At 39.8% G+C, this 12,897-nt stretch overlaps 2 protein-coding genes across 9 annotated transcripts in view; one reads left to right on the top strand and one right to left on the bottom strand.

The window, feature by feature from the left end:
* nf2 (neurofibromin 2) overlaps positions 1–4,224 on the bottom strand; it is a 32,500-nt gene extending 28,276 nt beyond the window's left edge. For 3 of the 4 annotated variants that reach the window (XM_033046143.1, XM_033046141.1, XM_033046145.1), the window contains exon 1: positions 3,959–4,224. The gene's annotated coding sequence lies outside the window, so the exon portion shown is untranslated. The remainder of the gene's footprint in view (positions 1–3,958) is intronic. The other variant, XM_033046144.1, reaches the window with a different exon arrangement.
* Positions 4,225–7,010: 2,786 nt separating this feature from the next.
* mrps17 (mitochondrial ribosomal protein S17) lies at positions 7,011–11,123 on the top strand. 5 transcript variants are annotated; one of them, XM_033046137.1, is made up of 3 exons: positions 7,011–7,170; positions 9,933–10,067; positions 10,638–11,123. In XM_033046137.1, exons 2-3 carry the CDS (start codon positions 9,945–9,947, stop codon positions 10,941–10,943), a joined length of 429 nt encoding a protein of 142 aa, XP_032902028.1. In that variant the 5' UTR covers positions 7,011–7,170; positions 9,933–9,944; the 3' UTR covers positions 10,944–11,123. The 5 variants fall into 5 exon arrangements, with proteins under 5 accessions (XP_032902028.1, XP_032902030.1, XP_032902031.1 ...); XM_033046139.1 differs by having other exon boundaries at positions 7,013–7,100; XM_033046140.1 differs by lacking the exon at positions 7,011–7,170 and adding an exon at positions 7,177–7,205.
* Positions 11,124–12,897: the final 1,774 nt, after the last annotated feature.

Raw genomic sequence — 12,897 nt, 5'->3', positions numbered from 1 at the left:
ACTCCTCACTGTGCTGACGTTTCATCCCTTACTTATTTCAATTCAAACAAAATTGCCTTTCTGGATTTCCATTCCACAATTCTTTTCAAACATTTGAAAAAAATATTTTCTTTTATTTTGTTATTTGTTAACATTTAAAAATGTTGGAAGTGCATTAAAACTCTAAAATTAAAACATCGGAAGTGCATTAAACCCGTTTGATGGATTGCATTAAATGAAATATAATGGATCAACTGGAAACACACACACATGCACACGGAAGGGGAGGAGGGGGGGGGGGGGGGGACACTTTTAAGAAGCCAAACAACTTTTAATAAAGTTTAGCGGGCATTTAACATTTCCGGTCGGTTTTCCTTGGTTCTGAAAACTCGTGCTAACGTTTTTTTCCTCCAATGAGCCAATTAAAATGCCCGGTCAGCAAAGGAGATTGTCTACGGCTACCTCGACTACCTATAATTACATGGCGACCTCACTATCACTGCACTACGAGTTCAAAAGAACCATGCCGACAAGTTTTTACTCGCGGAAACATTTTCAGCACGATGAAAAATTTTCCTCGGTCAAACTGAGGCCGCGGGTATGCGGGAACTTCTCTCGAGCATGAAGGAGAGTTACAGTGACCTCCTAGGATCATGTGTCGACCATGCTGCGAGTTTGTGGCGAGCGCAAACTCTTCTAAACTCGCAAATTAGGTCGCCATGGTGGGACAAGCCCTTAAGAATACAGAAATAATTCCAAACAACAGCTCAGTTTAGTAGGATGAAGACTCAAATCCCAGACCAGGATCTGAAAACAATTTAATGCAAGACAGCTGCAATGTTGGAGATGATGCTTTCTGGGTGAAAAATCATACTCCATCGACTAATCCATGTGGATGAGAAAATCTTTTGCTGAATTATTTAAAGATGGGGTAGCATACCAAATCTGTGCTTTGAAACATAACTGACAAGTCTCTTTCAATTCATATGTAGCTAGCTGAGGGACTCGCTGAGGTGGTGTTCCAGCTTTCGGCAGCGGCCCGACTCGGAGCTGAGGCGGCGGCGGCCCGACTCGCTGAGGTGGTGTTCCAGCTTTCGGCAGCGGCCCTACTCGGAGCTGAGGCGGTGGCGGCCCGACTCGCTGAGGTGGTGTTCCAGCTTTCGGCAGCGGCCCGAATCGGAGCTGAGGCGGCGGCGACATCACATCGGAGGTCCGCTGGACTGGAGGGCGGCATCTTCGGCCTGGATCCACCTCAGCGCAGAGGGAGTACAAGGAGGGAAGAGACAGAGACTAAGACTTTTGCCTCCATCACAGTGAGGAGGTGCTTGGTGAACTCACTGTGGTGGATGTTCATTTGTGTTTATTGTACGTTTTGTTATTTACTATTATATGTATGACTGCAGGCAACGAAATTTCGTTCAGACCGAAAGGTATGAATGACAATAAAGGAATCTAATCTAATCTAATCTAATCATGATGTCTTTGGAAAGACTTTTAAATGTATATATCATGGATTAACAATACTCTGCACGAGATTACACTTTTCCCTTCATTGAATGAACAGAATAATTGTGTGTTTTTCTGATCACCATGCAATGGACCCATAGGACTACAAAGGAGCTTTTCATCAGAAATTTACTTCAGAGCTCTAGACTTTATTCTTCAGAGTTGCTAGACTTTATTTGGTCAAGTTAACTTAGGGATATGAAACATATGTAACTGGCCACTGAGACGTTACATAATTATGCCCCCGCCAAATTATTGATAAAGCCATTGTTTTACAACAATAGTAATGCACTACGTAGCTGTTCATTCTGTTGGTTCTGTTCAATTGCACAAGAAAGGTATAATCCTGAAATCCTACCCAACCTTGCTCACACATTAACAGGATGGAATGGGGAACTGATGGGAATAGATAGATACACAAAATCTTGAATCAAGCATGCAAGATTTTTGTCCAATAAAAACCCATCGTGACTTACAACTATGTGGGCAGGGGTTGCATCCCACAAACTTAAATTGTTACGTTTTAAAGATAAATATTCAGTTAGTTTGTAACAGACACTAAATAATTTCAAAAGCTCCATGCACAGGTCTGAGAAGTTAGTTCCTGGTCACCGCAAAACAGGGTTTGAGGGATAGTTTGTTATGCCACGTTTTAATAGATTATTAGAACAATTATGAAAATTATGCAAGTTAACTCTTTGCAAATTATCTGTTGATTCAAAGTCTCTTTCCAGATTCAATGGAGGATTCCAGATTCCTGTTAGTAAAGTGAATTCAAATCTCATCACATGATGTTTTCCACAACCCAATGAATGGAGTAGGGTCCCTCCATTTCATTGCTTAAATCAAAGTATCATGTAATTAGGTATTGAATGGAAAAGGTTCCACTCCAGAAACCTGAGGTGAAACACTTGGAAAACAAATAATACTCAAGTCAAGAAGAGATGGGGTGAAAGATGGTCAGAAACAATCCTGCTCAAATGGAAAACCCAACATGGAACGCAGCAATTTGAAAACGTAATTATTCTGTTCATATTTTTCCTTAAAATTAAATGCTAATCCCAAAACCCATTTCAACTCATGAACAATATTGATAAAGCATTAGAACAATGGTCTAGAATAGTATGTAATTGCTTTGGGGTTTTAAACAAAATAAGCTCCAAAAGCACAAGCTGGCAAATATCAAAGAGATCAAGATGATGTGGGAAACCTCATGATTTTCATGTCCAAGAACGAAGTTGAAAGATTCTTGGGGGTCTAAGAATGAATTGTGTTCCATGTTTGAGGCACACAACAAGTTAAGCAGCCTTTGAAATCAAGTCATTCATTTTGGCTTCATAAGACTGATTTAAAAGGCAGGAAAATGTTGAATTATATTATGAAAAGCAGTAAAACACAAATCCCCCATCAAACTAAACTGTGTTAAATTCAGAGGACTGTAGTCAAAATACAGTATTTAATGTGGCAATCAATAGTCGAAGATACAACTGACTCAGAATAACAAACATAATTGCCTTGTCATAAGTCTGAATAGTGAGTGACTCTAGAAATCAGTTTTCAAATTGGCTAAGAAAAAGAGTCAAGCAAATCCAACATATTACTTCAAAATTTGAAAGATTTACCAGGGGTGGGGACAAAGATATTTAAAAGGATAACATCTGGGATGATATCAATAAAGAGTAACAAAGACTAGAAGACCTTTCAGAGCATAGAATACACACCTGCATTCACAGATAACATTAAATTAGTCAATTGAGAACTAGATATATTTAAATGGGTGATTTTATGATTTTTTATTGTGGATCAATTAAATTAAAGTGAACCTAATAGTTATCATTCAATTATGTACTGTGGTGTGACTGTGGAAAAACCGAGGTATTACAGTACTTTCTCTTTGAAATGTTTTTTTTTGCCAGCGTCCTGTGTGCAGATAAACAAGGCCTTCATTGATTACTTGTAATGTATGGACTGGTGCGAAGGTAAACTAGAGCAGACATTATTATTTTTTAAAGTGGATTTACTTCAAGTTTGAAGGGTCAGCTGCCTCTTACTCGGTAATTTATTTGGCAACACAAACCAAAGAAGTTATGAGCCTAAAACGTTAATGGTGGAAAATATGCACCGATCACCTTTCTAATCATTAAAAATAGACAGAAAAAAACTGCAGTAACTCAGCGGGTCCGGCAGCATTTCTCGAGAGAATGGGTGACGTTTCGGGTCGAGACCCTTCTTCAGACACATTCTCTAATTGGAGATACATTTCCATGAGTGGAATTAACATTGGCGATAACAAAATAAACATTAAAAATAACAACATTCCTCTAAAAGGATTCAACGTTCTGGAGGCCTAACTGTTGTAATGCAGTGCTTTCACACGGAAACTAACAGTAACTTTCCGAAGTAACCCGCAGATATTGATTAATGGTTGTTTCGTTGATTTAAGTATAGTTTGAGTTGTGTTCAGAGGACTCACCGTCGATGGAGGCCCAGCCAGAGTTGAGCCCCGGACTGGAGTTGCAGCGAGTCCGTACGATACGCCACCAGCACCGGCCTTAAAGCGACGATGAACTGCACAGCAACCCCACTAACAGGGACATACGTCGGTTAAAACAGCCGGGGAGGGAGAGCCACCGCTGCACAACGGCGAATGGCGGAGCGCGCCCTCCAGTGAGGATGAAGCAACTCGCAGCAAAACTTCGCACAAACCGAGGAGTATCTTTGGCACAAACCCTCCCTTCATCAGACGCGGCACCGCGCAAAAACTCCGCCCCCCTCCACGCAAACTTCTCCCTTTCCCCTCCCATTCAAACAAACTTTCCCTATTCCCCTCCCATTCAAACAAACTTTCCCCTCCACATAACAGCTCCCAGCAATCCCCCCCCCTTCCCCCCTTAAAAACAAAGAACTCCATTCAAAACCCACCCAAATGCATTCACACAAACTGGAAACATACCCACCGCAACATTTCTGTACCAAAACACATCTCCTTAACACACCCCCGCGAAAGGCAATATTATTGAATGAAATATTACTCACTAACCCACAGAAACATGTTATATCTTCCACCCTCATAGCTCTACAGAAAGCTCAAAAAGCCATAAAAATATGGTTGTAATGTATTATGCTAGTCTGGTTTTTTTTCCATTCGCCTGCCACCTTAATTCTGCATCCTGCTTCAACATTTGCTTTAAAAAAAAAGCACAATATAGGCTCAATTAATAACATTTCATCTTTCACTGGACATTTTGTAGCCTTTCAGATTTAATATGTTCAACAAGTTCATTGAAATATCATGCAAAATTTTTGAATTCTCATTTCTAGTTGATGCTTTTCCTGTTTTGTTAATTTTAAATAACTATTCTCCTTCTCCCAGTCTCCCATGCTTCAGACAGCCCCTTGCTATTCATTCATCCGTTCTCCAGGCTCTTTCAGATTGTACCCACACCGTCAGATCACTGTCAGTGTCTGAAGAAGGGTCCTGACCCGAAATGTCATCTGTCCTTTTTCTCAAGAGATGCTGTCTGACCCACTGAGTTACTCCAGCACTTTGTGTCTATCTTCTGTCAGATCTTTGCTTGTATTTCCTTCTCCGAAATCAACCCCATCTTTCTTCTCCAATTTAAATTTAGCTGGATGAGCCAGTGGATCAAGCGCAGCCAGTGGCATAAAACAGCGTTGAAAGGAGCCGATAGCAATGCGCTGGACGAGACTGACTCCCACTTCATTGATCCAGTGCCACCAGGACACCAGGCCTAAAAGTGAGAACATGAGAAAATGTATATCTCCATGGGCCAAGAATAGACCTTTCAAAGGCTTGGAAGTTGCTAGATGGTGCCAGAACATGGCAATACTCTATGTGCTGTTCCAGAAGATCTATTGTAAAAAGAAAAAGGCCACAGAGTGTTGGAGTAACTCAGCAGGTCAGGTAGCATCTCTGGAGAACATGAAGAAGTGATGTTTCGGGTCGGGACCCTGTTTCAGATTGAAACATCACCTATCCATGTTCTCCGGAGATGCTGCCTGACTCACTGAGTTACTCCAGCACTTTGTGACATAGGTTCTAAGAGCAGAATAATGCCATTCAGCCATCAAGTCTGAGAGTTGAACAGGCACTTTGGATCCGTCTTCACAAAGGAAGATCGTGGCCAGAGGATCTAGGGTGACGGAGGAACTGAAAGAAATTCACGTTAGGCAGGAAATGGTGTTGGGCAGACTATTGCGACTGAAGGCTGATAAAAACCCAGGGCCTCATGGTCTGCATCCCAGGGTTGTGAATCTGTGTAACCTTCTAAATAAAGTTCTATTGTATCGTATCGCACATGTACCGAGGTACAGTGTAAACCTTTTGTTACGTGTTAACTAGTCAGTGGAAAGATAATACATGATCAACATAATACATTAATATAATATGATACATAATGGTATACTGACAATAGATTATATTTTTTATCCTGCACTAAACGTTATTCCCTTACACAGTGAATGGCTCGATTGTAATCATGTATTATCTTTCTGCTGGCTGGTTAGCACCCAACAAAAGCTTTTCACTGTACATCAGTGCACGTGACAATAAATTAAACTAAACAGACTAACCCCAAACATTGTAGAGTACAGGAGGCTGCGTGTAGAGTGTAATAAGCGAGTTCGGTATTCCGACTGCACAAACCCAGGTTAAAGGTCACTATGCATAAACAGCCCTGGAAAGCAGTGTAGTGAAGCAGTGGACCTTCATTTCTTTTTTTCCAGCTTTGATTCTTCTAGGTAAGAAAATACTGCTTTCAAACTATGAAATAGTGGTATTTATTGTTCCTTTGTTAAAAGCTATGATTATTTTGTCGTTTTTATTGCTTCATTATGCTTTGGTGAGTGAGCGAGATCGTGCTCGTACATGGTCGGTGCCGGGCCTGGGTCTGTTGAGTTGCTGATAGGTCGTCAGCGTCCCCGTTCCCTCCCCGTCCCCTCCCGGGTGTCTCGTCCCTGTACGGGGAGCAGCCGGAGGTGCCGGGCCGGGCTTGCAGCCAGAGCAGGGAGGAGGCCAAGTTGCTGCAGCACTGTGTGTATGGCTGCTGCTCGGTTTTCGCCGGCACCAGGGCTGTCGGCCACTGCCAGTCCCCGGCCCGTCGGGGGGGCTGGGCTGGAATTGGCGCTTCTTCTCCGCACTGGCTGTGGGCTTGTGGCCGCTGGTGTCGTCGGTCCGGGCCTGTTGGTTGGCCCGGCGGGAGTTGGACTGGGGTTGGCGCTTCTTTCCGTAACTGGCTGTGGGCCTGGGGCCGCTGGTGTCGTCTGTCACAGCCAGCACGGAGAAGAAGCGGCAACAAAGGAACAATAAATACAACTATTTCATAGTTTGAAAGCAGCATTTTCTTACCTAGAAGAATCAAAGCTGAAAAAAAATAGAAGAAATGAAGGTTCACTGCTCTCCAGGGCTATTTATGCATAATGACCTTTGACCTAGGCATGCGCAGTCGGAATACCGAACTCGCTTATTGGGCCGGAGCTGTAATTTCACAGACGGCCAGCAGAGGCGGTGGTTCCCGACGCCTCACTGCGCATGCTCGAGTTACACCGCTCCTCGATCCACGTCGAGTAGGAACACGCGGATTGAGGCCGAATGGGTGGGTGAGTGAGTGAGCGAATTGCCGGGTTCAACGGATTATTTGAAGCACCCGAGGCCTTGATCCCCAGGTAAATGCGACATTCTGGAGCCATCGTGTGACCCGGGGAGTTTTCTTGTGCTCCGCCGCCAAGGTGGGAGCAACGAGGTACCGCGCATGCACTGGAAACGGGTCCGCTGCCTCAGCGCTCCCTCGGAGTCGCGGATTTCAGGAGCACCGGGGCGGGGCGGGGGGCGTGAAAGGCGGTGCACACCGTGGTTGACCTGTCCCAAACAACACTCACAGGAAGAGATTAGTAAGGGCCAAACTCATTATTTTTAACCCATACTTTTACATAAATGAAAACATATGTATTTATGCATTTTACTATACCTATTTACGAGGATGTCAAAAGTCAAGTGTTTTATTGTGATATATGTCCAGATAGAACAATTAAATTCTTACTTGCAGCAGCACATCAGAATATGTAAACATAGTACACTGTAAACAATACAATAAGCGAGAGAGGAAAAAAAAGTTCAGTGCACACATATACACACACACACATTCCCAGGACTTGAAGGCATGAGCTAAGGGGAGAGGTAGTGCAAGCTGGGACTATTCCTTGAAGTGCAGGAGGATAAAGAGTGATCTTATAGAGGTGTACAAAATCTGTAGAGGAATAGATCGGGTAGATGCACAGAGTAGAGATAGTCCCATCCTCAACTACCTCATCTGGCAGCTAATTCCATATACCCACCACCCTTTGTATGAAAAAAGTTACCCCTCAGATTCCTATTAAATCTTTTCCCCATCACCTTGAACCTATGTCCTCTGGTCCTCAATTCCCCTACTCTGTGCCTCTACCCGATCTATTCCTCTCAAGATTTTGTGCACCTCTATAAGATCTTTCTTGGGGAATATTGGTTTATGAATAGAATGGTCTATGCTCACTGCATCAGAAGAACGTAATTAGGAGCAGGGGAAGGTCATTTTGCCGTTACACAGCTATTCATCAAGGTCATGTTTTACAAACAAACAAAGGAATCAGGGGCAGGTAATTAAGGCCATTAATTAACAAGACTATGGCTTTGATTGTAACCACTTATCATTACTGTCTCCCCAAGATTGCCTTTCACCTCCTTGCATATCATTTAAAAAAACATAGACTGCTTCCACCGCCCTTTTTATAATAGAATTGCAAAGATTCAGGCAGCTTATCAAAATTAATTTTGTAAATCAAAACGCAGTACAACCATCAATTCCCTTTTATACATGCGATGTTCTACTTTTTCAAAGAACTCCCCAAACATGAACAATTATTCTACCACAATTTAATTTTCCTTTACCATTCTCATATTCCTTGATTCCCTTAATATCCAGAAATCTATCGAACTTTCATTTAAAATGGAGAAATTAACATAGTTAGTTTAATTTCAAATTTATCTGATGGTGAAAGGTGTTGATGAATAGAAAAAAAGGACATATGGTGCTGGTGTAACTCAGCAGATCAGGCAGCATCTCTGGAGAACATGGATAGGTAAAGTTTTGGGTTGGGACTCTTCTTCAGACTTGATGTACAGATGTTGAAAGGCCATTTCCTCTGGTCAGTATTTAAAGAACTAGGGTGCATTGCTTCAAAGTAAAAAAAATTTAAGAGAGCAATGCAATTAACTGGTGTCTTAAATGCTTGTATTATCGTAATTAACCAAGAAAGCTATTGGAAAATAACTGCACTCTGTACTGTTTCAGTCAGGTACTTCCAAACATTTCGGGTGGCACTTAAAGGTGGATAAACCACCCAATCCTGCATATCTATTTCGTATGTAATCATCAACAGTATAACCATCAACAGTATCATATAGAAAAAGAGCAGAATAATCAGTAACTGAATTATGTCTGTACAAGGTAGCCAAATAACCTCCCACTCTCTAACCCAGCTTTGCTAAACCTAACAATTTGTCCATAATGTTATTTAAATCAAATTTTTGCTAATAATTTTTAAATAATTGACATGTTCCCTTGCTAACTTGACAGACTACAATTTTTAACATGAGTAATTCAATATTTTACTATGTTCTATTTCCAAGTTTTGTTGTTGCTCCATTTGGCCATATGACCATAAACTAGGCCCACGTGAATTTAAGAATTAACTATTTAGTTAATAAAACACAATGCATAAATCCTATAAATAATGTACTCTATGACAAAATACAAATCTTTATCAGCAGAGAAAAAATCTATTTAATCTGGACAGTTGCCTCAAATGTCCTTTGGTCATTAAGCATGGCTCAATCTCAAACTCATGTCAGAAAGTAATAAATTCAGGATGCATTTGTGACTTTTGCACAAACCAGTTCTTTCAGTGTAGAACAGGTGACTGTGTTGCATTACTGGAGTTTTGGGCAAAATGTATCAAACTGATTTTTTTGTGAGAGAACATGAAAATAATATTTTTAAGATTTGTAGCCACTTTTTGGGGGGAGGGGGTTACATTTAATGCTGCTGAACTAATATGAACCCTTGATACACATAATAATAATACTTAATGTGGCAGAATAGTTTATCCCTCATTTGGGGTCAATTATATGCGGTGGGGTCAATTATTTTCCCACAGTCTTGCATAATTGATGAAAAGATGATAATTTGATCATTATCCTGGCACCATTGTTGTAAAACCTGTATATAAATTGGCTGTTTTTGCTCACATGACATTGAATACATTTATTTTGGTTAGGTGGTAGGTTTTGGAATTGTCTTATCATGTTAAATTTTCAACATCAATGTAAGTTATTTTCAGACAAATATTTTGGAGCTATTTTGTGTTACTTACACTCAATCATTTTAATGCAGGTAATTTACAAGATGTCTACAAGAACAGCCTCTGTCCACGCCAAGTGGATTATAGGAAAAGTGATTGGAACAAAAATGCAGAAGACAGCTAAAGTCAGAGTAACTAGGCTTGTCCTGAATTCATATCTGTTAAAGGTAAAATAGTCTGGTTTGAAATGTGTAAAATATTTTGCAGGTTAAAGACAGAAAAATACCATTTGTTCAATTTGAAGACTGTTATTTGTATGCAAAATCTTTTTTTTAAACTTTTGTAACTCTTAATCACTCTTAATACCAGTGAATAATGTGATTGGGGATTTGAATGTCAAAATTTATTTCTAGTATTTTTTAAATCTGTGTATAAGCCTTTGATAGGTTCTGTCAGAACTTTTGTTCCTTTAACTTGTTAAAATGTGAGCAATATTTCCAACGATATTGGGTTTGTGTGTTCTATTACCATTGATTCAAATCTGTAGACATGATATACAGAAATGAACCTACATATCGCTAAAATCTTCATTTCCCTAATATGGGGCTTTTCGTTACTTCTACTCCTTTTATCATACACATAGTTTTAATTGTAAAAAATATATTTTTTAATTGCTTTGCATATTCTCAGTTCAATTTTTTCAATATTGTTAAATATAAACTAAGTGCATTTCTTTTTAAATTGTAAGTTTTTTAAACTGTTCATTCCCCCCCCCCCCCCCCCCCCCCCCCCTCCAGTTTTATAACAAGAGGAAGACCTATTTTGCTCATGATGCTGAAGAACAGTGCACAGTGGGTGATATTGTGCTTCTGAAGGCTTTACCTGAACGAAGAACCAAACATGTGAAACATGAACTGGCTGAAATTGTATTCAAAGTTGGAAATATTATCGATCCTATAACTAAAAAGCGTTGCTGTGGGAGCAGAATGTTCGAATCCCTCACGGACTTTGATTCAGATATGGGATCTCTGAATGATCAATTCAAGAACTTAGAGGTCAATGCCTCACAGAGTAATTCTGAACATAAAGCCTCGACAAATTGAGCAGAATAAATATTAGTTAATCTGAACTGGTTATTATAATGAAAATTCATGTTATTATTTTCAATAAATCAGACAATGTAGTTTTAAGATGTGATAACTTTTTTTTTCTCCCAGCTTGTATACATTCTTTCAATTGGATATTCTAATACGAGAATAAAATAAAATGCATATAATTCTCAATATCTGAACTCTTCATTTATTTGTATATTTTCACATTCAATACACTAAACATAAGAGTGACAAGGAGTGACACAGTGGTGCTGCCTGTGAGAAGTTTGTATGTAGCAACATTGCAGCAAGTAACATGGATGCTAAAAAAATTGGGCTCTGCTTTAATCTGTGTTCGGATGTTTGGCAACCACTTGTGTTTCACTCTTTCACATAGTCTATAGGGAGTACCTTTCTGAGGTAGACACAAAATGCTGGAGTAACTCAGCGGGACAGGCAGCCTGTTCCGCTGAGTTACTCCAGCATTTTGTGTCTACCTTCAATTTAAACCAACATCTGCAGTTCTTTCCTACACCTTTCAAAGGTTATGGGTATAATTAAAATCCCAGAAAAAACCCATTCCATTCGAGAATGCTTCATTAACACGGTATTACATTGTACAAAGGAAGAGTTACTGTGTATAGGTAATAACATGAACAACTTTTGAAAGTAATTTTTTCCTGTTTGTGCTCTTCTTGGGCATTAATGCATTTTGTTGGGGTGGAAGATTGCAACCTTCACGTGGTCCGCCTTTTTTCGACGAATGCAATCAAGCCAGCGTGCACAATCAAATAAGATCAAATAGAACACGTTGTCCTAACTTTAGGCCGTGCACGCCATACGCAAGAAGAAGAAGAATGCATTTTGTTATGAAATTGATTGAAATGGCTTGGTTGCATTTTTCCTCCAGGTGGATCGATTGAACTCAGCGATAACACTGTCAAGTTAGAAAGGTAATTATTTTGAAAATCGGCCTTCTCAATCTTTGGACCTTAAGTTCTATATCATGATATTGTTTAATAAATATCATTAGAATTAGTATCCATTTGAAATTTACGAAATAGTTATTTCCACAAAATTCTGTTGTTGCCATCATGTAGCATTTTTGTAAAGCCTTTTTTCTTTGCTTCAAGGTAAATCAGAGAAATACAAAGGCTTCTCACAGTTGAAACGGCTATTGATTTTAGGACATGAAGCAGGGTAATAGACAGTAGCTATTGCATGGAATCATATTCCAAAAAAAACGTATCTTCAAAAGAAGAAGAGAAATTAAAAAGTGAAAATTCAGAGATACACTCTGGTCACAGGGTCCATGGTACAATTTGAAACAAAAACAGGTACTAGAAGAACTTAGCCAGATAAGCAGCACCTTTGAAAAGAAAGAACAGTTAACATTTCAGTTCTATGACCCTTACAATTTTGAGGAAAGTTTGTCGACCCCCAATTTTAATTGGTTTCTCATTCCATGGTTGCTGCTTGACGGGTGGAGTACTTGCAGCATCTCTTTGTTTCTGATTCCAGTATCCACAGAATACTATTTGCACATTTATAATGTTTTTCAGTTTATTCTGCAGTCTTGCATTGCTGAACTCGGAGTCCCGCCGATAGATTCCTCCGGTCCCTCCGTCCCCATTGTTTAATTATTCTGCATTTTTTATTGTTCTGTATCCTCTTTTTTTTAAATTTCTATATTGCACTACTACGGACTGACGCAAAACTGCATTTCGTTGTACCGATACTCAGTATTTGTGCAATGACATTAAAGTTGAATTGAATTGAATTATACTGCATCACAATTAAAAGATTACATCACAAATTCCTTCTTGCAATGAAGAAAGAACACCACCATTCATCATTCTACTAAGACCATGCACACTTTTGTTATGTGCAAAAGATTTTTAGCTTGCTTACTTAGTGAATAAGGCATAGAAAAATCACTAAGAAATGGAGCAGCTTTCTGATACTA

Source organism: Amblyraja radiata, chromosome 28 (assembly GCF_010909765.2).
Source record: "Amblyraja radiata isolate CabotCenter1 chromosome 28, sAmbRad1.1.pri, whole genome shotgun sequence".
Lineage (NCBI taxonomy): Eukaryota > Metazoa > Chordata > Chondrichthyes > Rajiformes > Rajidae > Amblyraja > Amblyraja radiata.
Note: the sequence above shows the minus strand (reverse complement) of the source record. Positions and strands in the feature narration are given on the sequence as shown.

Excerpts from the sequence above, each read along its gene's own strand:
- mrps17 (XM_033046136.1), top strand. Across the intron at positions 10,068-10,637 it reads TGAATTCATATCTGTTAAAG|TTTTATAACAAGAGGAAGAC; the intron begins GTAAAATAGTCT and ends CCCCCCCTCCAG.